Below are 23,275 nucleotides of genomic sequence, written 5' to 3'. Positions count from 1 at the left end.
GGCTCTTGCCCCGCCTCAGGCCACGGGCCCACGCCCTCGGCGCCCCTGTTCCACGCCCTCGGCGCCCCTGTTCCGCACCCGCGGGACCGGGTTGGGGCTCCCAGCTGCGCGGGGCTGGGGGCGGGGGAAGGGGTCGCTGAGCCTCGGCGTGGGCGGGCCCTGGCGCCGGTGGGCGGGCCCTGGCGCCGGTGGGCGGGCCCTGGCGCCGGTGGAACGGGCGGGCCCTGGCGCCGGTGGAACCTGCCGGCCCTGCTCGGGAGCGTGTGTCCCGCGCGCCCGGAGCCGGAGCCGGACGGAGCCAGGGACTCGAAGCCCTCGTCCATGGCCGGGTCTCCCCGCCGCGCCGCGGGCCGGCGACTGCAGCTGCCCCTGCTGTGCCTCCTCCTCCAGGGCGCCACCGCCATCCTCTTTGCGGTCTTTGTCCGCTACAACCCCGAAACCGACGCCGCCCTCTGGCACTCGGGCAACCGCAGTAGCTCGGACAATGAATTTTACTTTCGCTACCCAAGTGAGTGCGGGTGAGGGCGCGGGGAGCGAAGAGCCCAGGCTCCGCGGTGTCTTGGGTGTCCACGTTTACTCCTAGTAGAGCAACCCTCTGGCTTTGCGAGGAAGGTGCCCCAGATTTATAATAACACCCTGTCGCTGGTGTCCGCGGTGTCCCAGGTCTCATCTCGTCTATCAGGCAGACAAAGATGGGGAAACTGAGACTCGAAGTGACTGGTTCAGGTTCGAGCTGTCAGAATTGAGGGAGCTGGGACTCAAGCCCAGATCTGAGCTTTAATTGCTTCCTTTGTCTCACCCCCCCCAGTTGGCCTCATTGGGCTTCGTAGGGCGACTGCCTTTTCTAGGGGCTCCACCCTGATCACAGCAAAGACAGTCCTCCTGGGCAGGGGAGGTAGGGAGGGCTGTGCAGGAGTGGTAGTGCAGGTATCAGTTATGAAGGCAGCCAAGGCGGGTGGGGCTCAGGCATTCCTGCCCCAGTCACTCAAAACTGGCCCTTCCAGAGTCCGAGAGAGGATCACACAACCACCCACCACAGCCCAGAACAGCTGCCCCCAGCTCTGAGCAGGAAGCATGGCAGGGTCATTGGCCCATTTCATAGGCGAGGAAGCTGAGGCTCAGAACGCTTGTGACTTGCTCACGATCGCCCATCGGGTGAGTGGCAGAGAAGGAACTAAGACTCAGGCATCCCAAGCAACACAGCTCTCCTGTCTGCTGGTGAGGCCCAGGAAGGAGAGGGCCGAGCCCCTGCCGCCTGTTGGGGGACCTTAGGCTCTCCCTCTAAGGTTGGGGGCCTACCTTGCTACTCAGGCCCTGAGCAGCTGGGACCCAGGATACTACAGCTCCTCATTTCATCACCATGGCTTGGGTAGGGCTTACGTCAGCCTCAGTTTTTCCCATCTGGGCAATGGGGAGAAGGATGCTTCAGTTTGAAGGATGCACATTCCAACAAGACCTACAGTGTGAGAGTCTCCTATAAAATCCCAGGCTGTTATTACCCTGCTTTTCCTATACCGAGCTGGCAGCAGGCTGTCCCCAACCGACCGTCTCCCAGTCCCAACTCCAACACACTGCTGAGGACACAGGGAGTGAGATGCAGGCTTGGGCCTAAGCAAGAAGTGCTAGACCCCCAGCCCCCAGCTGTCCTAGGCAGAGGGGCTCCAGCTCCTCCCTCTTGTGTTCCACCTCAGCCCTGTCTGCACAAGGTGAGCCCCGGGAGCTGGGACAGCAGGCCCCTGGGTCCTGCATTTGCCCAGAGAGCCAGGGAGTTGAGAGGGAATAGCCCAGAGGCTGAGGGAAGCAAGCTCTTGTCCACGGTGTGACCTGGCTGCCTGCCACGTCCTCCGTTTGCTTCTTCCAAGGGCCCCACTTAAGCCTCCGCGCCCTGCTCGTCTCCCCGCAACGCCCCCACCTGTCGCCCCTCTGCTGCGGGGGGCGGGGGGGCTCTCCTTGGGCATTCAGCTCTCCCTGGGCTGTGGTAAGGGGAGGGGAGTGGGGATCTTACCTCTCCGCTGCCCTAGGTTTCTATCCCCGTGGACTTGGGACCCTGGTGTGGGGGAAGGTTGGGGTGGAGGGAAGCGTGAGGTCTCTGGAGTCTGGGGCTTTGATGAGCCGGGTCTTCCCCTGCCCTTGTGTCCAGGGAAGGGGTCAGGGTCAGAGGGAGGCGTAGCCACTGCCCTTTGGTTCGGGAGATGAAAGGGAGCGCAGCTGGTGCCCGGGACACGGCTGCTCCTGGGGTCGGTCTGTCGTCGCTGCAGGCAGGGCCCTCAGAGCCCCTCAGATGTGGAGAGAGAGAGAGCCAGAGAGGCCACGGGGCTGCCCAAGAGCACACAGCAAGTTAGCCAGGCCAGAGCCAGGGCTCTTGGCTGCCCAGCTGTGGCCTTTCCCCACATTACAAGCCTCCCGAGGCAAGTCATGGAAAGAAAGAAAGAGGAGAAAAGACAGAGTGACAGGGGACACAGAAGCAAACATGAGAAAGGGTTCTAAGAAAACAGTGTGGACAGGTCCTGGGTCACATACCTCTGAGACCTTACTTTTGGTGAGAGGGATTTAGGATAGCTGGAATCAGGATCTTCTTGGAAGAAGCGGGGAAGGGGGACGTGACAGGGACCAGAGTGGTCGGTGACCTCTTCTGGGAGAATGTGGCCCACCTCCCTCATAAGGCGGGGGTGGGTAGAGTGTGGTGGGGGAGGGGGAAGGGGGCCTCCTCAGCTCACCACTCTCTGCTCCTTACGTTTTATAGCCCCACTTTACAGATGAGGAAACCGAGGCTCACAGAGGCGAAATGGCTTGTCAGCCGTCACACAATCCAGCCTTAACTGTCCCCTTGCCCCGTGTTATCTTGTTCGGGAGCTAGCCAGTGGGGTTGGGGAGGCAGTAGGCGTCGCTAGAGGGCTTTTGTCTTCTCTTCAACCGAGGGTGCATGGTCGGTGGCCACAGCCAATGGAGAGTCTGTGGAATGCTCCCCAGTGAAGGAGATTTCTTAATGTTTAGCCTCCATTTGAAAGGTCAAGGGACTGAGTTGTGATGCCAAACAAACCCGGGGTGGGAGACGTAAATGTTACTGCCAGTTATGACCAGCTCTGGAGCAGTTCTGCATGTCCGGGACAGGGAGTCCTGCCACCCAGCCCCCTTTGCCACCCTGCTGCCCTTGGACAAAAGGACAGACGCGGCATCCCCTTTACTGTTGGCACAAGGAGGAAAGAAGCCAGGCAGAGAGGTCTCGAAGAACTTAGGCTGCGGGCTGAGTTAGAAGTGCTCCTCCTCCTTTTCTGTTGGGTGTTAGGATCTGAGGGAAGGGAGATCTGGGTGATTTGGGAGTGCACAGGGCTGGAGAAATGGCACAGTGTCGGGACATTGAGCAAAGCCAGTGGACCTTTAGACCCTTACCCCCCTTTGGCAGCTGGGGCCGGCAGCTGAGGTGCCGACCCGCAGTCCCAGTACCCACCCAAGCCTCTGCCAGGGGCTTGCAAACTCACTTCCTGTCAGCCAGTACCCAGCACAAAAAGGGCAAAAACCGTTTGGTCCTCTCAAAATTACTGATGGCATTCTAAAGTTCAATAATAAATTTTTGGCTTGCTAGGTGCTTCCTCAGATTAAAGAAAAAAGGCACCATGACCTTTTTCTTTATGATCTGCCCCTTTCTACAAGAGATTGGAGGTGTGTGTGTGCAACAAGAACATGAGTCTGAAAAAATAAAAGCAGGAGGGCGGGATAGAGATAATGGACACTGGGAGTGCCTCCCCAGTTGTTTCGGTTGCGATGCCAGGGTAGCTCTGAGCTTCCAGGCAGCCAAGAAGAAAAGGGAAACGCGGCCGGTTACATGTTCTCATCAGAGGCAAGGAAGGCTCACATGAGTGATTCTCCGATTCTTTGCCGTCTGCCTGCCAGGCTCCGTGAGGGCAGGCGTGTGGCTGCTGTGATGCCGGCACCCTCCCCAGAGCCTGGTGCCTGAGCTCTTAGTAAACCTCGGACGGTGCCCCGGGGGGAAGTGACATATGCTAGCAGTAAGCTCCAAGAGAAATTTCTCACGTGGAGCTGTAAAAGGGGAGTGAATTTAGGGTCAGAGTTGACCCTGTTTCTCAAGAACTTACTTGCCCTGCCCGATTTCTAACAGCACTCGCGATACTCTTTCTCCAGCATTTCTGAATTAAAGCCAAAGACAGAGCATGGACTTACTCTATACATAGACCCGAGGCTGAGAGAACAGGTCCAGATGCGCTGGCTGAATTGTCACACTAGGTTATGTTTCAACCCTTTTTTGCAAGATGGGGGGAGGCGTGGGGAACAAACTGATACTGAAGCAGGTATTTGTATGTGTCTCACTCTCAATGTTACTGTGTATCGTTTGTATTCGCTGGGTCTTTTCTGCATACACAATAGAAAGCAAACAGAAAGGCTCCAATCTCCCTGCCCAGAAACCTCACTGACACACAAAAGACTTCAACTAATGCATCTATAAAATTAACATATTCAAATTATAGAAAGAAACAAATGCAAAAGCAAAATCCCCCTTCCAAGAGCCGCCTGATCTCACAACTCCAGGGGGCGTGGTTTGCGGCTCAGCTGTGCCCCTGCAGCCCTGCGCCTCCCTTCGGCTCCTTTCCCGGAGGGAATCTCTGTTAACAATTAAAGCTATTTAAGACAAAATTAGGGGCGTCTGGGTGGCTCAGTGGGTTGAATGGCCGACTCTTGATTTAGGCTCAGGTCATGATCCCAGGATCATGGGATCAAGCTCCACATTGGGCTTTCTGCTTGGCCTGGAGCCTGCTTAAGATTCTGTCTCTCGGGACTCCTGAGTGGCTCAGTCGGTTAAACTTCTGACTACTGCTCAGGTCATGATCTCCCGGCTCGTGGGTTCGAGTCCCGCATCCGGCTCTGTGCTGACAGCTCAGAGCCTGGATCCTGCTTCGGATTCTGGGTCTCCCTCTCTCTTTGCCCCTCCCCTGCTCATGCTCTGTCTCTCTGTCTCTGTCTCTCTCTCTCAAAAAGAAATAAATGTTAAAAAAAAAAAAAGATTCTCTCTCCTTCTACCCCTCTCCTAGTTCGTGTGCTCACTCTCCCTTTCTAAAAATAAAGAAAAAGTTTTGATAAAAAAATTAAGGCTATTTCATAAATTATTTTTAAAAACCTTAAAATTCTCGGGGCACCTGGGTGGCTCAATTGGTTAAGCGTTTGACTTCTGCTCAGGTCATGATCTCGTGGTTCGTGAGTTCGGGCCCCACATCAGACTCTGTGCTGACAGCTTGGAGCCTGGAGTCTGCTTTGGATTCTCTCTCTCTCTCTCTCTCTCTCTCTCTCTCTCTCTCTCTCTTTCCCTGCCCCTCTCCTGCTCATGCACTGTTTCTTTCTCTCTCAAAAATAAACATAACAAAAAAAAAAACCCCAAACCCTTAAAATCCTCAAAACGGAGAGGTATAGATTCTGAAGTATGAGGGATGGAGGTTAGACATCAGGAAGGACTTCCCAGCAGAAAGGGAAACTTGAAAGGAGCCCGAAGAAGATGATTTTGAGCACGGAGGGGCAGGGACCGCAGCTGGAGGGAGCGCGGGCAGGACGTCCCGCCGGTCGGTTGTGGGAGACCCAAGGACAGGGCGGGAGACACGGGGACAGCGGGACCGGCGTGGGTCCCGCTGCCCCCAGCCGGCCAGCTCTGCCCGGGCGCCCCAGGCTGGGAGGCCCCGCCACACCTGGGGAGTTTCCCAGGCCCGGCTCCAGCCCGGAGGCGGCGGCCCCGGCTGGCGAGAACCAGGGGCACCGGCCGGGCGGCTGCTTGGGCGGCGGTGGCCGAGCGGCCCAGATGCTCCCGCAGGTTTCCAGGACGTGCACGTCGTGGTGTGTGTGGGCTTCGGCTTCCTCATGGCCTTCCTGCAGCGGTACGGCTTCAGCAGCGTCGGCTTCACCTTCCTCCTGGCCGCCTTTGCCCTGCAGTGGTCCACACTCATCCAGGGCTTCTTTCACTCCTTGCACGGCGGCCACATCCATGTTGGCGTGCAGAGGTGGGCAGCGGCGGCCTCCCCGGCTCCCCCCTCCCCGCCCCATCCCCTGCCCCCGGGGGAGCCAGCCCTCCAGCCCCGGGCCTGCCTCCGTAGACTCGTGTCCAGCGCCCTGCCCGCCCGCACTGCCACCCCCAGGGCAGGGCTCGGGATCTGGTTCTCGCACCCCTCGCGGGCCATGCGGTCCACGGCACAGAACCTCCCCAGGCTGCGTCGAGACCCCTTCCCCCCCCACCCACGGCTGCCGCCGCCCCGGCCGTGGGGCTGCCCTCCCCACCCCTCTCACCCTTGCGTCACACCCCCGGTCCCCAGCATGATCAACGCGGACTTCTGTGCCGCTGCCGTGCTCATCTCCTTCGGTGCCGTCCTGGGCAAGACGGGGCCGGCCCAGCTGCTGCTCATGGCCCTGCTGGAGGTGCTGCTATTTGGCGTCAACGAGTTCGTGCTCCTTAGTCTCCTGGGGGTGAGTCGGGTGGGGCAGGGGTGAGGGGTGGCGAGGGCCAGGGCCAGGCCCTGAGCAGGGAGAGCACGGGTCAGTGGGGGCGGGCGGGGGGGGGGGCGCGGAGGGCCGGCCGCCCACCTCCGCGCCCCCACCCCAGGTGAAGGATGCGGGAGGGTCCATGACCATCCACACCTTTGGGGCCTACTTCGGGCTGGTCCTGTCCCGGGTCCTCTACAGGCCCCAGCTGGAGAAGAGCAAGCATCGTCAGGGCTCCGTCTACCATTCGGACCTCTTTGCCATGATTGGTGAGGACTGCCGGGGTGGGGGGGCCAGGGAGGACCCCGGGCAAGATGTCAGGCCGCCTACGGTCCTTGGGGTCCCTGCTGGGAAGTCCCTGCCGAGAGCCCGGGATCTGGGCTCATCATTCCCAACAGTTTCTTTGACAGGTTCTTAGAACTCAGCCCTGGAGTACGCGCCTGCCCCAGACCCCTTCCCGGGGGCCCTTCTAAATCAAGTCTGACTGCACGGATCCCTGCTTAAAACTCTGGGGCCGCCCCCTTCCCCCCTCAGAAGCCAGGCCAGCCTGGCACAGCAAGGTCTTGCCCCCCCTGCAGGCTGTCCACCTGCTGCCTCCAAGACTCTGCCCTTCACATGCCTCCCAGGCGATTTCCCAGAGGCCCCTGCATGCCCAGGATCAGGGGGAGAGGTAGCGGGTCACCCCTGGGCGCCGCAGGGTCTGACCTTCGAGCACCATCACCACCACCTGTTTCCTCCAAGCACCTACCTCTACCTTGGCCTCAGCTCCTCTCTCTGCCTTCGCAAATGAGGCAGGAAAGGAGATCGATACCTTCTTTTGCCGTGGGTCCATGCCTCGTCCCACGCTAAAAAGAGAGGCTGGCTTTGTATTGTATTTGTATTTGTTGCTCACCTTCGGGTTTGTTGTGAAATGAGGTGGATGCTTTGGCTAGAAGTCCAGGGGCTTCCCCAAGAAGGCGTGCTTCCCCAGGAGCCTGACACACCAGCTCTCCTCTGTCCCCTCCTTCCAGGCAGGGAGCCCTGCCTCTTCCTGGGTCCCCCTGCTCTGCCCTCTGAGGACACACGTGTGAGCGTGCTGGGTTCCACAGCAGACTGCGGGGTTGCAGGGAGAAGTCACAACGCACCCTGAGACCGCTCAGGACGAGGGGCAGTCCCTCAAGCCTCCTTGCCTTGGTGGCCCGAGCCTACAGGGTCCCCAGCCTTCCCCTCACCTTGTCCCTCTGCCCCTCCCCACCCTCCAGGACTGGCCGGGAGCCCATCCAGGTGCCCGGCAGGCGGAGGCCTCACCTGCACCTTGCAGGGCCCAGGTCTCCAGGAGGCGGTTGAGGTTTTAAAGCATATTGTTTCCCTGATACGAATACCGAGCTCAGTTCAGTGCCTGACACGCAGGGCCCTTTGCCTGTTTTTCTTTCCTTTTCTGATGCTTACAAATACCCCGATCTCGACCGTCTGTGGTTCTCAGTCGAGTGGCTCTGTGTCCGTGCCCTTTGGTAGCCGGCCTTTGGCTGTGCACCTAGTGGCTCCTAGGCCTGGGCTGCGCGCTCCTTCCGAGCCACCACGCACGGCCCGCGCTCTGGAGGTGCTCTGGCCCCCACTTTGCGAGCGAGGACACCCAGGCTACCCAGGGGCTACTTGCTTCCTCTCACTCTGCCGGCCCGCCCATCATTTAGGGACCATCTTCCTGTGGACCTCCTGGCCCAGCTTCAACTCTGCGCCCACCATGCTGGGGGATGGGCAGCACCGAACAACCCTGAACACCTACTACTCCCTGACCGCGAGCACCCTCAGCACCTTTGCCTTGTCCGCCCTCGTCGGGGAGCACGGCCGGCTGGACATGGTGCGGGAGAGGGCGCTGGGGGGTGCAGAGGGACGGGCGGGGGGAGGACCCTGCGAGGCCCGGTCTGCAGGGGAACAGGACAGGGCGCAGGCACGGGGCAACAGCAAGAGGCAACCACACAACAGCAGGAGAGTTTGCGATCAGACGGCAGAGGGACTTCCGGAAGCCCTAGATGCCACTGCGGTGGACGGGGTGGGGTTGGATGGGGGCGTCGACCTGGACCGGCCCCCGATGCCCCGCTCCCCTGTGCTTCCCCAGGTTCACATCCAGAACGCAGCGCTGGCCGGAGGGGTCATAGTGGGGACATCAGGTGAAATGATGCTGACGCCCTTTGGGGCCCTGGCAGCCGGCTTCCTGGCTGGGACAGTCTCCACGCTGGGGTACAAGTTCTTCACGGTATAGATGCCTCTCGGGCCCCGGGCAGAACAGGGGGTCCCCCAGCACCTGTTGCCCCCGTGTCTCCAGCAGCCTGGCGGGGGGGGGGGGGCGCACAGGACTCATTACTGGTGTCCGTCCTCCAGCCCGTCCTTGAGGCGAAATTCAAACTCCAAGACACGTGTGGCGTCCACAACCTCCACGGGATGCCTGGGGTCCTGGGAGCCCTCCTGGGGGTCCTTGTGGCCGGGCTGGCCACCCACGAAACTTATGGAGATGGGTGAGTCCTCCCCACCCCTGACCCTCACCCAGGTCATTACCCCCCCTGGGGTGACCTCCCTCACTCTCTTCCTCCTCCTGTGGACCAGCGCAAAAAGCTGTGTCTATTTTCATGCATTCGTTCGTGAATAACGACAGAAGGATGTAATGACCCTTAGGCTCAATTCTTGCACCGTCAGGGGTCAGAGGAGAGAACAAGCAAAAGTGATCCTAAACTGAGTCTTGAAAAGTGTGTGGGTGTCCCAGGCTCCCGCGAGGCCCTTTTGGCCGCTGCGTGACGCACTGAGGAGCCCTGTCTCCCCCCCCCCCCCCCCACCTCCTCTCCCTGCAGCCTAGGCAGTGTGTTTCCGCTCGTAGCCGAGGGCCAGCGCTCCGCCACGGCTCAGGCCATGTACCAACTCTTCGGGCTGCTTGTCACACTGACGTTTGCCTCTGTGGGCGGGGGGCTTGGAGGTGAGTGACCTTGGCTGGGGGTGGAGGGTGTGGTTGCAGAATTCAAGGGTAACCCTCCCCAGAAGTGGGTACTTGCTCCCTCCTGGGGCTAAGAGAAGATGGGGAGTGGGCTAGGGGCAGAGTGGGGTCCCTCTCCCGTTTTCTGGCTTCCCTGTACTGCTTACTCTGCCCACCAGAGGGCAGCCCGACCTCAGGCTGAGGCCCTGAAGGGGAAGCTGAACAGTCTTTCCCGGGCAGGGGCAGGTCCAGGAGCAGAGGCAGGGGCAGGGAGGGGCCGGAACACCAAACCTCCACAGAGACCGACTGCCCGCCGATGCCCATCAGACAGTCCTCCCTGATGTCTGGCTTTACTCCTTCTGATTCAGGATCATCTTGAGATTTTCATTCTCGAACTGGTTCGATTCCGTCCCCTCATTTATTTACTTATTTGCTCAATAAATTCGTGCAGCACCCCTCCCGGACAGGGGGCCCCAGGAAGCTCAGGAGCCGTGTTCGGGACAGAATCACGATCCGGTCCATTGCCAACTGTCCGAACGAGTGAGGTGCCCAGGACTTCTCTGAGGCTCGCTGCCTTCACTGTACCGTGAGGGCCATGCCCAGCAGGGCTGCTTTGGTGACGAGCGCCCGTGGGGGCCTGGCTACAGTAGGGGCTCCCCAAATACAGCTGCAGTTCATCTGGGACAGGCGTGTCAGGCCGCTCAGCCCCTCCGTGCCCTCGGGCCTGGGGTGGCCACCTCCCCCGCAGGAGTGCCAGGAGCCCCACCCACCCTCCCCTCCCACCACCAGGGCTCCTGCTGAGGCTGCCCTTCCTGGACCCCCCTCCAGACTCCCAGTGCTACGAGGACCGGATTTACTGGGAGGTGAGCGTGTCCCCAGCCCCTTGGACCGATGCCCATCTCGTCCTCCAAAGCTCCCACCCTGCCGCACCTCCTATGATCCCACCTGCCTCTTTCCTTCTTGGCTGGCTCTGCTCTGCTGGGGGACACCCTCCCCCCAGCTCCAGTCTCCAGCCCCCTGGAGCTTCCCCTTCACCTGCATCCCCCCCCCCCACCACCTTCCAGGTGCCTGGGGAACGCGAGGACGAAGCCCAGGGATCTCTGAGGGCAGAGGAGACAGACACCCGGGCCTAACTTGCTTCCAGCCCACGAGAGGACACTCTCCTTTTAGAAGATGGTGACCGCAGGGAAGGTCTTTTCTGGGTCCATCCCTCCTGCTGCAGGAACGAAGACGGCACTGGGGACAGGGCCGCGGAAGGTGGGGGTGTGGGGGAGCCCGCTGCACCCGGCGGGGGGAGACCCCTCAGCACCCCCAGCCCCACCCCGTGGCCCGTGAGCGAGGTGCCCAACCCACTGCCAGCCCACCGCCCAAGGCCACACGGTCACAGAGAGGTGTGCGCCAGCCCGGCTGACCCGGTGATAAACACCACTGGCACCAAGGATTCGGACGCCTCGTTTTTGTGCGCTGGGAATGTGGGGAGCTCGTCTCTCGCTCTCTCGCTCTAACGCACCATGTTGGAAGCTCGGGTGGGGAGGACCTCAGTGCCAGCAAGCTCCTGTCCCCCTGGGCCCACGGAGCCCCCTCTAGCATGCCAGCTTCCACGAGGTGGGTGCCCAGCCTGGGCTTGCCTGCCGCCAGGGACAGGCAGCTCTTCTCTCCCAGAAAATCGGGCTGGAGAGGTCTTCCTGCTGAATGGCCGCCACTCCCATCCTGACTTGGGCGGTCTCTGAACGAAGGCGGACAGGGAGTTCTTTGCCACCGAGTCTTCGGAAGCTGGAAGCAGCCAGCACCCAGGAACCCCTTCTTCCCCCACCCCCACCCCCCCCCCCCCCCCAGAGTCTCAGGAGAGGGGCTGCAGAGAACCGGGAAAGCAGGCCTCGCCTCTGCCGCCTGAGGTCTTCTGGCCACCAGAGGGCGCTCCAGACCCAGCACAGGCCTCTGTGGCCTCCCAGCCTCCACCCTGCACCCTGCACCCTCCACGGATCCGGATCCGGCGTCCTTCCTGCAGCCTGACGGCCTTCCTGCCTTCCTGCCTTCCTGCCTTCCTGTCTGCTTCTGCTGTTCCTCACCATTCTGGGAGACACTGCTTCCCAGTTCTTAGTCCCCACTGTATGTCAGGCTGGTTCTGGGGCTTTCCGATCTCACGCATCAGAGACACCACCCCTGCAGCAGACCGGAGGGCCTCTCCCCTCCCGGAAGAGCTGGGACCCCGTGGCCCTGTCCTGCCCTCCCTCCAGGCTTCTGGTGGGAGCCGGGCCTGTCTGTCCACGGACCTCTCCCTCAAGACCAAGCCCGTTGGGACCTAGGGAGCCAGCCACTGGGGAGAGATTCCTGGGGCCTGACCCTGGAACAGGCTTCATCCTCACTGTGGTCGGAGGCCCTGAGTTTGGCTGGGGAAGGAAGGAGGCCAAGCACGGAGCTGAGGGGAAGGGGAGGAACGAAGAGGGCCACTGAGGCACAGGCGCTCCCTGGGACCCATCCCTGCCCCCAGGGCCCCACTATGCCCCAGCCCATCGGCTTCCTCCTCCTGCAGCGCCCCCCCCCCCCATTGCTGGCTGGGACGGGAGTGCTGTGGGGAGACCCTGTGCCCAGTAGAGGATGACTGCCCAGATTGCAACAGGGCCCCCTGTCCTGTCAGCCCCCGTGGGGAGGGAGGGGGCTTGGGAGAGCCGAGGAGGCCACCTCCCCCTCCCCCTCTGGGGCCTCAGCTCCCAGCCCCTGTGCTGACCTAGAGTCCCCAGCCAGGAAAGGGAGACTCCGCGGTGGGAGGAGACCCTCCCTGCCCTGGCCCGGTCTGGGGAGTCATTTATGCCGGCGCCTCTCCTCTGCTTCCTGTCCCTCCTTGACTGACCACAGCCAGATCTCCTCCCGGCACAAGCACACAAACAGCTCCAGCCCAGGCTGGCCACTGCTCCCACCTCAGCGGAGAAGCGACATGCTTCCAAGGGAGGAGACGTGGGACGCCCACCCCAGGCCCCTGAGAAAGGAGGGGCAGGGCGTGGGCTGCCCCACAACACACGGCCTTACAGGTCCTGCAACTCGTTCCAAGCTCCATCATCCCCACAGAGTCCCCTGTGGCCTGGAGACGGTGCTGAGCTCTGCTACAGGACCCAACACCTGGGCTCGGGGGACTCTGTCCGGGGCCGAGATTTCCTGAACCCGCTGCCTGGTTTGTCACACATTCCCTCCTCTCCCTTCCCCACCGGTGCCTGGGGCAAAGCAAGCTGGTGGGCACCCCAGAGACCGCTCCCTGATTGAAGCAAGCCGTCCCTTGTGGTTTGGGGATGGGGGGGGCAGGGATCACGGTCTCATCACTGCTTTCAGGGAGGGAGCTCAGAGGGCAGGAAATACAGGTGTCCCTGGAGCCCCTCTGCTGAACCAACATGGAGCCCCTCCCCCATCTTCCCTACAGCCGGCTCGGCACCATTGGTCCTCTGCACGGTGGCCCGTCCATTCAGGCTGGGTCAACAGGGTGACAATGAGCAGGTCAAGGAGATGGCAGGGACAGGGGCCAAGGGGGCACCTTCCTTACCCCTTGAGGACAATGAGGCCCCTGCCCCTCAGGGACAGCCCCTCTGATCACCATCATTATCACTCTCAGTGCAAGACAATCAGACACTTGTCCACTCATGAACTCTGTCCGGCCCCAGTGCCTGAGCTCTGGGGACAATGATGGACGAGGACACTGGGGCCTCGCTCTCCTCCAGGGCCCCACTGATGGGAGAGACGGGCCGCACTGGGGTCAGCGTGGAAGACAGCAGAGCCGGGGCATTGAGGGACGGGCTTTGGGAAGTGGCCACTGTCCCGGCTTCGGGTAACTGTGTGTCTGTGACAAAGGGGTCTGCAAGATCCCCCTCTGCCCCATGCTTCTGTGTCTGTGGGGCTGGAACCCTTTGGCCACAGCGGCTCCTCTGACCTCTGGAGGACCTGGCCTGAACCACGCAGCCTGGGAAAGGCCTGAGCTGCGCCATTGGGATTCACATCACGGCGCGAGGCACCGGCTCAGGGAGGAATTAGACACGGCCTGGGTGTCCAAAGTGGGGGCCGGTGGCCGTACCGGGGCAGACGGGCTCGGCGGGCGCCCCGCCTCACCCCGATATTTCTCTCCCACCGTCAGGACCCCTACCCGCCGCCTCCCGGCTCTGCGCCCCGGCCCCTTTGTCTGGCCCTGCCGCCCGCGCCCCGCGCGTCCCGGGCCCGTGCGCCACCACCGCCGGTGGGAACAATGCGGGCCAATGTCTCCGGCAGGCGGGCGAGCCGGCTATGCAAATGCCACCGGCCTGTGAGAATTCCCCTCTGCCGCCGGCTTCCACCGCCTGAAAGGGGCCGGCAGTCACTGCATAGGGATGAGCTGGCGTCCCCAGCGCCCTGGGACAGAGCGCCATTGTCTCCACGGCACTGTCTGATCACCAGCCTTGGCCAAAACGGTCCCGTCCATACCTACCCCTTGCCCCAAAGAGGCTTGACTTTGGGGTCAGACCGCGGTGGGCACCTAGCTGACCTCCCCCTCTCACTAGCTCCGCGGTCTGCAGGAGTCCGTCCCTGTCTCTGAACCCCTCTCTTGGGGGTTAAACCTGGCTGCGGTCGCTGTCCTTCCTACCCTCCCTACGTGTTAGCCAAACCCCAGTCCCCATCTGCGTCCATTTCCTCACACTGCATTGACCCAGTGGACTCTTACAGGTGTTCCTGGAGCCCGTCCCGTCCAGAGCCGTGGGGGAAGTGCTCATGGTTTCCCCAAAGCAGCTTACTGGACAGAGACTCCCCAAGGGATCCTCTCTGACCAGGGAGCCCCAGGCCTAGTGCAGGCCTCCCTTCCTGCCTCCTTCTGCTGTTGCCACAGTTAGGGGCCCCGCCTCTGCCTGGGAGAAGGGCTCACCAAGGCAGGACTAAAATAGCTTCTCCAGGGATGTAGGCATAGGGGGTCCCACATAAAGTCCCCTCCCACAAGTGAAAGCGGTACGACCCTCCACCCCAGCCCAGGGGCCTGTGTCCGGCTAACAGATGGAACTGGTCGAACCCTGGACTGAAATGCTCAGTGAGGATGCCTGGCTGGCTTTGACGGTAGAGCATGTGACTCCTGATCACAGGGTCCTGCGTTTGAGCCCCATGATGGGTACAGAGTTCACTTAAAAAAAAAAAATAGACAGTGGGCACGGGAGCTCTGTTAGGAGCAGAGTCCATCCTGGCGAGGAGCCTGGAGCCCTGCTCTGGGGCGCGTGCAGTACCTGGGCTTGAGCCTGGCAAGGTGCAGGGCCTCCTGAGTTTGTCTTCCCCAAGCTTCTACGAAGATTCCTGACCAGGGGCTGATGCCGCTCAGGTGAGAAGCTGTATAGAGATGGCGTTTGGGCCCTTGAAACAGTGACGCTTTCGGGACTCATCATGTTCTCAGGGCACAATCTATCGGGCAACACCCAAAAGAACTGTCCCAGGAAGCCCAGATCCCCGTCCCAGTAAGGAGGAGGAGGGAGAGGAGGCTGGTGGAACCGCTGGTATTCCTGGAGGCGGGGGTCCTACCGCCACGTCATAGGCCTGTTCCTCTGGGGGGGGGGGCGGCCCCCCATCTCAGATGGAGCTCTTCCCTTCCAGCCCCCTGGCTCCCCTGGGGATGCAGGTGCAGTAACCCCGTTGTGAGGGGGGAGGGAGGGAGCCTGGCCTCCGGGGCTAGCAGGTGGAACACTGGTGGATAAGAGGAAAGTCAGGCTCAGGGGACCAGGGCTGGGAGCCGAGGTGCCTGCCCCCAGACCCCCACCTCTGGACACGGGCCCTGCTGCAACTCCTCAGCCAGCCGCTCTTCCGTCCAGGCCTCCGGCCCCACCCAGAACCCCTCCAGAACATTCTGAGCTGGGCTGCCCAGCCCCAGGGAAACTCCTCTGGCCCCACATCCTCAACACAAGTCCACACGTGGCCAGAGCGTCCACCCCCCCCCCCCCCGAACCCCGGGTACACCCTCCCTCCGCGTGGGCACCTACAGGAGGCACCCTTGGGGCGGGCGGTCCCCGGAAGAGGCGTGACTGGAGCTCCTCGCCCCCGCAAGCGGCCCTCTCTCTTTGGCTTGGGCCTCCAGGGCTCTCGGGGCCGCTCGCTGGTCTTTGGGGCCCCAAGCGGGCCCAGCTTGGCTCGGGGGCTGAGAGAGGAAGTGGCCTTGTTGTGCTAGGACATCGTCTAGATTCTGAAACTCGCCTTTCCCACCCTGCTCCTCTTGGCAGGAGAGGGCTCAGCTGGAGAGGCGGCCCCCCCAGTGTCCCTGCTCGCATCAACCATCTCCGCCTCCCCAGAGCGAGGAATGTGGCTCCAGGACACTGTGGGGCTTGTTCCCAATCGCCTTCTAGCTCATTTCACTCAGGCTTTTATAGACTTGCCTTCATCCCACGGGCTGTTGTCTGGTTCTGGTCCTGGAGGCGCAGACAGAGGTCTCCCCTCCCCCCACCCCCATTCCTCACGCTTCATTTTGTCCCAACACCATCTGAGGAGGCTGCGCCACGGGGGGCTATGGACCCCTGGTGTGGGAGGTGGTGGGGGGCAGGGCCCCCCTTCCTCCCCATCCCTCTCGCCTCTCAGGCAGGCTCCGCCGTAGCCGGACCGACCGTACGCGGTGGCCGCCTGCCATCCATCCCGCACCCCCCCTTCTGTCCACGCCCCGCGAGCCTAGATTATTGGTGGAATTAGCACCGGGCTTCTTGTCGGCAGTTGCTAATTAAGACCATTAATAAATGCGATTATTGATGTTGCGGCAGGCCACGGCCGCCAGCGTCTACCCCCCCGCACCCCTGGCAAGGCGCTGGCTGCGGGAGGCTTCTGGCCGCCTCCGTCTTGGGCCGCTCGGCTTCGCGGCCGCCCTGCCTGGCCCCAGGCCCTTCCAGGCGAGTGTCAGTGGGCACAGAGGCTGGGGGTGGGGGGCGGCGGGTAGCTTCCTGAGAAGTGGAGGGAGCCCCAGAACTGGAACCAGGGAGGCCGCTGCTGTGTGTATCGGGGGAGGGAGCTGTGGGAGCCACGTGAGGCCTGTATCTTTCTTCTCCGGAACATTCTGGCGGGGGGAGGGGGGGATTGCTTGGGTTGGAGGCAGAAAGACTCTAGCGAGCTTGGGTGTCCACCTGACGCGTGCCTCTGCGCCCCAGCAGCCCTCAGGCCTCAGCGTCCCTGTTTGCCTTAAGCCAGGTGGTGTGGGATTTGAATTCCTCCTCCTGTGGCCGGGGGACACAGGGACCCTTTCAGGGAGACAGTGACGCACGGTGAAAGCGGATGATGTGTTCGAGTAGAACACCTACCTCACAATGACCGAATGCCCATAAATAAATACAGCCACCTCTTCCGGAGGATTGTCCCTAACCCCTCCAGACTGCACGGGGTCTGCCTCCTCTGTAGACCCCCCCCCGCCCCCCTTTACATCTCAGTCCCCCTCACAGCGTGCTGTAAGGAGCCGTCTATCTGCTGGCCCCAACTGGATCCTGGGCCGCCCAAGGATAGCGCTGCGGTGGTGCTTACAGCCCGATCTTCCTGCCTCACCGTCTCCCCCTGGGCCTCCAGCCTCAGGCCACCAGAGCAGGACGGACCCAGTGGGGGGCAGGGGGACCTGCCGAACCCTCAGCCAGCACTCGGGGCAGGTGAAAGGTGGCCCACAGGCAGGGCTCGGGCGCTCCTCCACGGGGGGTGGCGCTGAGAGGCAGACCAGCAAACGTGACCTCAGCACCCCCTCCCCGACCACTCAGGCCCTGAGAAGGGGCCCAAGGCGGCCCAGGAGAGCTTGGGGAGGACCCTTCCCCAGACACCTGCCTCCCCCAAGACTTCAATGTCTTGACTTTTTCCTATAGCTTTTGAAGGAAGGATCCACCGAGACTTCAGTCTGCCCCAACTCAGAAGAAAAGAGGAAAAAGAAAGTCCTGAAAACAAAACCCCTACAACAACCTTAAAGTAGGAGAGATTGGCTGCAAGGCTTTTAATCCCTTAATCCCTCTCAGATGGGCCTTGAGACGCTAATGATTTTCCTAATTATTCCCTCCCATTTTCCCATCACTCTGTAAGGGCTTTCGAGAGCAGTGAAATTCCGAGTGGGGGGGGGGTGTGTGTGATGAATGGCAGGCCCACCTCCCCCAAATCGAGCCCAGAGTCCAGGCGGCTGGAGAGGTGGGGGAAGGGCCAGGATCGCTCCAGCTGGGGACTCGGGCTCCCCCTGCCACTGACGCCCATGTGTGCGTGCGAGGCAGCCTGGGACAATGGGGCGGTCGAGTAGGGCTGCCCGAGAGGGCCAGGTGTGGGGCTGGGGTCCCCTCTGAGTGAATGGCCCATTATCCTGCCTAACTGATGGGAGTTGAGGGTCTCTTTATGTCCCCTAGGAAAGGCCCCTCTGGGTGATAATCACCCTGGGAGGGAGGTGGAGGTGGTGATAAGGGTCTTTAAAGGGGACGAAGCCTCTTCAGAGAACAGTGGCCATTCAGGCCCTCCGGCCCCCCTTGTCTCCAGCAGCCTGGAATCCTGTGGCCCATCCATGGGAGGCCTGCTGAACTGAGTTCCCTTCAGGGGTAACCTCCTGCAGGAGACTTCCCAGCCCCCACCTGGTCTTGGGTACCCTGGGGCCTTGTCTCACCTCCAAGTCACTGCGTCTCTCTGGGGCCAGACCCTGGCTCTGCCGTGTCGCTGTACTTTTATGAAACACACACAGGGGTACTCATTCCCCTCCTACAAACTCCCTGTGGGATAAAGGATCAGCCCCATTTCACAGACGGCCAATCTGACGTTCAGAGCAGTTAGGAGACTCGTGAAATGTCACACGGCCAGTTACAAAGATGAGACCGGAGGCCACCCGTCCACATGCCGTAGCAGTCTGTCTGCCTGGGAGCCCGCCTCCCGAGTGACCAAGTGCTGCCTTGCCCGTCTGTCCCTCTGTCCCCGCTCAGACCGCACCCTCTGCCAAAGGAGAGGTGTGGGGTTTGCTGAAAACAACTCTGGGCCTACCAAGGGAGGCAGGTGGCGGGGAGGGAGTAGGGGAGGCTGTGGCCAGGAGCCTCCAGGAGCCATGGAGGCCGGGGCTCGCTCTACTGTCCTGACCGGTGTTGTGTCTATTTACAGTTTTTCACAAGAAGCCGTTGAACAAAATCTGGCTGTCCCTAAGCACCTTATCTGATACTGCAACTCACTTTTTTTTTTAAATTTTTTAACATTTATTTATTTTTGAGAGACAGAGTGTGAGCAGGGGTGGGGGGGATGGGGGAAGCAGAGAGAGAGGGAGACACAGACTGTGAAGCAGGCTCCAGGCTCCGAGCTGTCGGCACAGAGCCCGACGCGGGGCTCGAACTCCTGACCCGTGAGATGGTGACCTGAGCCGAAGTCAGACGCTCCACCGACTGAGCCACCCAGGCGCCCCTGCAACTCACCTTCTGACCCCTGCCCTTCCTGTCCCCTTTTCCTGTTCTATTTCTCTCCAGATCACTCGTGACCAGCTGACATCAGGTGCACTTCACTTATTCGTTTGGGTTCTTGTCGGTCTCCCAGGCTAGCCTCGAGAGGTCAGGGGTGCTGGGGTGCACACCCCGCTCGGCCAAGGCCCCGATGGTGAGCTGACCTGGGTCAGAGAAGGGGCGGTCTGTCGGCAGGGTCTCTGGCCTGCGGGGTTCTTTGGCACCTGGAGCTGCAGCCAGAGGGTCCTTCCCGACGCCCCCCCAGCCCTGGGCGGAGCCCCCAAGGGTCCCATTAGGCATTCACTTCCCACTTTGTTGGGCCTTTTGTCAGTGGGCCTGGGAGTGTGAGGGGCCATTACCACAGGCCTCATTACCCTCAGCCAGTGCAGTAATGAGGAGCCCTTGCCGCAGGCTCGGGCCGTTTGCGGGGCCCTCCCATTTAATAACTGTAGGAACAGCTACCATTTATGAGCCCCCGCTTCACGCCCGTGGGGTGCCAAGCACCCCACAGACGTCATCACAGCTGATCCCCCCGCAGCTCCGGCAAATCGTTACCGTTTGTAGCCCCATGTCCCAGGTGAGATGCTAAGACCCCACCGCCAGACCTCCTTTATGCTCAGCGCGGCCGTGCAGGGGGAGGACGGGCAGGGAGGCACCCGTGGCCCGATGCACAGAGAGGGCACGTGGGCACACAGCAGGTTGGCAGACCCACGAGGGCCGGGCAGCAAGAGTCCCTTGGGCACGTGCCCTCAGTAGGGGAGCGACCAGGCCACCGCTGGCCCCTCACAGGGGCGGCAGCCGGCCCGCGTGCGCGGAGATGCTTCTGCTCCGGGCCGGTCTCGAAAGGCCTGGGCAGAGCGTGGGGCAGGACCAGACCCAGATGGCCTGGGTGGGGAAGCAAGGGTGGGCCAAAGGAAGGAAGAGGGGGACAGGAGGAACCGAAATCCCAGTCCCCCCTCCCAAATGAGGAGTCTTGAGGTTTGCTCTTGCCCTGGCCTTCGGGGTAAAAGACGCCAAAACGTTTTTCCCCAGCCTTGAAAAACGATGCAATAGTCGGGGTGCCTGGTGGCTCAGTTGGCTAAGGGTCCGGCTCCTGAGTGTGGCTCGGGTCATGATCTCGAGGTTCCGTGAGTTCGAGCCCCGCGTCGGGCTCCACACGGATGGCGCGGCGTGTGCTTGGGATCCTGTCTCTCCTCCTCTCTGCCCCTCCCCTCTTGTGCTCCTCTCTCTGTCTCAAAATAAATAAACCTTTTAAAAAGCTGCAATCATTACTATTTTAAATTAAATGTAATTGTTTCCGAATAAGTAATCTCTTCACCACACTCGGGAGCCACGGCGCACAGTAGGCAGTCCCCCTCGTGCCTCAGGGTCCACCCCCAGGTCCCTTCCAGAGACAGTTCACATCCCCATCCCGGTTGCTTGGGGATCCCCCCAGAGCTGCTCTCCATCAGGGCCTTTAGTGTCTGAACGTGAAGGGCCGCCGGCCTGCAGGCCACTCATGTAATTCCTAAATGCGTGCTAGGCACCCCCTCGCCAGAGATAACCCTCAAGAGCGGGGAGCCCCGGATGGCGGGGAGCGGAAGACTTCTCCGAGGGGCCGGACAGGAGCGGAAGGGGTGGCCCTCGCAGAAGCGGGAACAGGCTGTGCAAAGGCTTAGCTGTGTGAGGCCCGCTGTGCGTCCAGGTTTCCAGCGTGGTTTTCGCAGGAGAGAGAGGCTGGGCCCTCGCGGAACCGGGCGTGCTTGGACCCTCAGCCTGGGGCCTTTCCGAGTCTAGGGAGGGTTTGTCCATCTGTCCCTTCCTGGCAAGGGTGGCTGTGAAGGGAGCCGCCCCTGGTCAGCGGGACCCCCGCAGAGGCGCAGACAGGCTCTGCTGTGGTCGCGGGGATTACCCACGTTATAGAGTATTTAGCACAGTGCTTGACAAGAGTCCGCCCTAACCATCCCCCGTGTTCACGGCGCCTCTGGTCGGGAGCTCAGCACCCTCTTTGCTCATTTCTGGCCCGAACACCCTTGTCCAGCCCGGGAAGCCTCGTCAGGCTGCTTCCTCTTGAGTCCTCAGGGAGGGCAGCAGGGGAGCCTGTGGGCGTGACCCCCTCGAGCCGAGGTGTGTTCGAGGTGAGGCCCCACCCCCCAGGCCCCGCCCTCCCCTCCCCGAAAAGCCCACCCCCACTCATTAGAGCCCGGGCACAGCAATTGGGCAATTAGATCGCTAGCACAGCCCCAACCCACCTGCTCGCTCTGCAAACGCCTTTTAATTGTAATCCCTTAATCTCCCTCAGATGGCTAGCGGGGCGGCTCTAGGGGCGTTTGCCCCAGCAGCCCTTCCCTCCCCCTCGTCCCCCAATTAAGGGGTCCCGTAGGCAGAGAGAGCGCCTTTCCCAGGCCTGGGAGAGCAACACCACGCCCTACCTCCCTCTCTGTGACAAGTGGCCCCAGATGGCCCTAGGCCCACCTGAAGTTCCCATGGATGCGGCTGAGCCCCCTCGGGCTGCGTGTCTCCTGCTTCAGCCTCCTCTTGGCGTCTCTGTGCTCGGGGAAGATTCCCCCACCCCCACCCCCCGCCTTTCCACAATGACGTCCACCTTCCTGTCAACCCACCCATGTCACCCTGTCCGGGCAGGTGGACCCTGACAGGACGCCTCCCTGCGGCAGCCCTCGAGTGACCTCCAGCCTCCTGCCCGCTTGGGCTCTGGCACCCTCGGCCGCAGAGGGGCGGCCTCTCTCCCTGAGCTTCGAGCAGGGCAGAGACAGGAGGAGGGACAAGATGACCCAGCATGTGGCCCTGTGTGAAGCTGAGCCTGGACGAAACTCTTTCCTGGGAAAGTTCTGTCACTAATTGACTTGCAAATGCCTTGTTTGTCCCCAGATTCATAATTAGTGCGAAGGATTTCTAGGGCCCGTCCTGAAGGGGCTGTTTGGGGCAGCCTGCCTGCCGCTCTGCTCTCCCCTCTCCGAGGTCGGCTGGGCTGGGGGTGGGCAGAGCTGGGCACCGGTGCCCAGCTGCCGCCCGGCGTTCCCACGGCTCTGGTGCCAGCGTGTGAAAGGGGAGACGCGGGAGGCGCTGGGGCCGGGGCACCCGCCATCCTTCAGCCGGGCCCGGGGCCAAAGCCCTGAGGCTCCAGGAAACGGCAGGGCTGGGGAGCGGGCAGTGGCAGCGGGCGGGGGGCGGCTGGCACCCCCAGGAAGGAGAGCCCAGCCGGTGCCGGGGGGCTGGCATCGGCGGAACCTCCGGCGAGATGAAGGGCCGACAAGGGGCCTCTCTTCCCTGCCGCTTCCCCACAAAGGCCTTGGCTACCCCATTGGGTGGGGGGTGGAGGGGCCGGGGGCCGCCGGAGGAAGAGGAGAGGCCGTTCTCAAAGACACCCCCACTCTGGGCCTCTGCACCCCCAGGAAGGGGCCCTGGGTCCAGGCCCAGCTCGGGCTTGGATCTGCTCAGTGAGGACGGCAACCCTCCCAATCTCTGTGGCCTCAGTTTCCCCCACTGGGTTATCCCTGGCATCTTTCCTCAACCTGCTGTCCCCTTCCTGGTATCTGCCCTCAGCTACCCCCTCCAGCCCCCCACAGGCCCTCCCTGGGCCTGAGACCCAGCCAGCGCCCCTGGGCTGGGCCGGGCACAGCCCCCTAACCCTGAGCACTGTCCCCTTCCCCCGCGGCAGAGGGAACCGTCTGAGTGCCTGCCTGCCCCCGCCCCCCCCCCCCGGAAGGAGTAGGAGGGTTCCAGGCTGTGGCTGCCCGCCACGGAGCCGGACGGGCCAGGGCCCCGCCATTGCAAACTGTGTCCTAGACGCGTCCGTCAGCCTGTCGGGGCCTCTCTGTCTGTGAAAGGCTCACAGGAGCATCGCCAGGACCCCAGGAGAGCCAGCGGACCTGGCGTGGAGTGGAAGATCAGCCCTTCCTTCCTGTCCTGCTCGCAGCTGTCTGCCGGGTTCTGTCATGGCTCGCCCCATCATCTCGGCCTGGCTCTCCCAGCCGTCCCTCTTGCATTCTCAGTTCTATCACCAGCTCCTTCCTCAGAACAGCCCATTTGCCTTGGGTCAGTCCTTCCCGAAGTCTAACCTACCACAGGTTGTCTGTCCCCAGCCTGGCCTCTTCCCAGGCTGCCCTGCAGCTGGGGCCCGGAGGGCCGGAGGGCCGGGGGTGGGCTGGGCTCTATGGTAACCCTGAGAAGAGAATGCCCTTTCTCCTCATCTGCATACAGACGGTCTCATCTGCATACAGACAGGCCTCATCTGCATAGCTCGGTGGGACTCTGAGAGCACATTCCGAAGTGTCCCGCCTGGACCCTCCCACCCCAGTGCTGGCATCCCTGTCGAAGGAGAGCCCCCACCCGCTCTGCCCCTGTCTGGGTCTGGGTCTTTCTGTTTCCAAAAGGCAGCCCACCCGGTCTGTCCCAGCGCCTGGCCTTCACCGGAAACCTCCTTTGCGAGCCGGGAGGCCACTGGCTGCCTCTCCCTGCACAGGGTCCC

The 23,275-nt window shown here is 62.0% G+C and overlaps 1 protein-coding gene across 1 annotated transcript; it reads left to right on the top strand.

Annotated features, from left to right (window-relative positions):
• The first annotated feature begins 240 nt into the window (after positions 1-240).
• On the top strand, positions 241-10,856 carry RHBG (Rh family B glycoprotein). The gene is made up of 10 exons (XM_040452640.1): positions 241-508; positions 5,813-5,999; positions 6,309-6,459; positions 6,596-6,743; positions 8,145-8,311; positions 8,570-8,707; positions 8,833-8,966; positions 9,297-9,418; positions 10,205-10,278; positions 10,480-10,856. Exons 1-10 carry the CDS (start codon positions 322-324, stop codon positions 10,546-10,548), a joined length of 1,377 nt encoding a protein of 458 aa, XP_040308574.1. The 5' UTR covers positions 241-321; the 3' UTR covers positions 10,549-10,856.
• Positions 10,857-23,275: the final 12,419 nt, after the last annotated feature.

The sequence above is a fragment of the Herpailurus yagouaroundi genome, unplaced genomic scaffold (assembly GCF_014898765.1).
Source record: "Herpailurus yagouaroundi ecotype Mexico unplaced genomic scaffold, PumYag 207, whole genome shotgun sequence".
NCBI classification, from domain to species: domain Eukaryota; kingdom Metazoa; phylum Chordata; class Mammalia; order Carnivora; family Felidae; genus Herpailurus; species Herpailurus yagouaroundi.
Note: the sequence above shows the minus strand (reverse complement) of the source record. Positions and strands in the feature narration are given on the sequence as shown.

What these genes read in the sequence shown, in the direction of transcription:
- RHBG (XM_040452640.1), top strand. Translation starts at nt 322, where the DNA reads ATGGCCGGGTCTCCCCGCCGCGCCGCGGGCCGGCGACTGCAGCTGCCC. An exon ending in TGCTCCTTAGTCTCCTGGGG is followed by an intron (nt 6,460 to 6,595) that starts GTGAGTCGGGTG and finishes CCCCCACCCCAG; the next exon opens with GTGAAGGATGCGGGAGGGTC. An exon ending in GGACCTCTTTGCCATGATTG is followed by an intron (nt 6,744 to 8,144) that starts GTGAGGACTGCC and finishes CCCATCATTTAG; the next exon opens with GGACCATCTTCCTGTGGACC.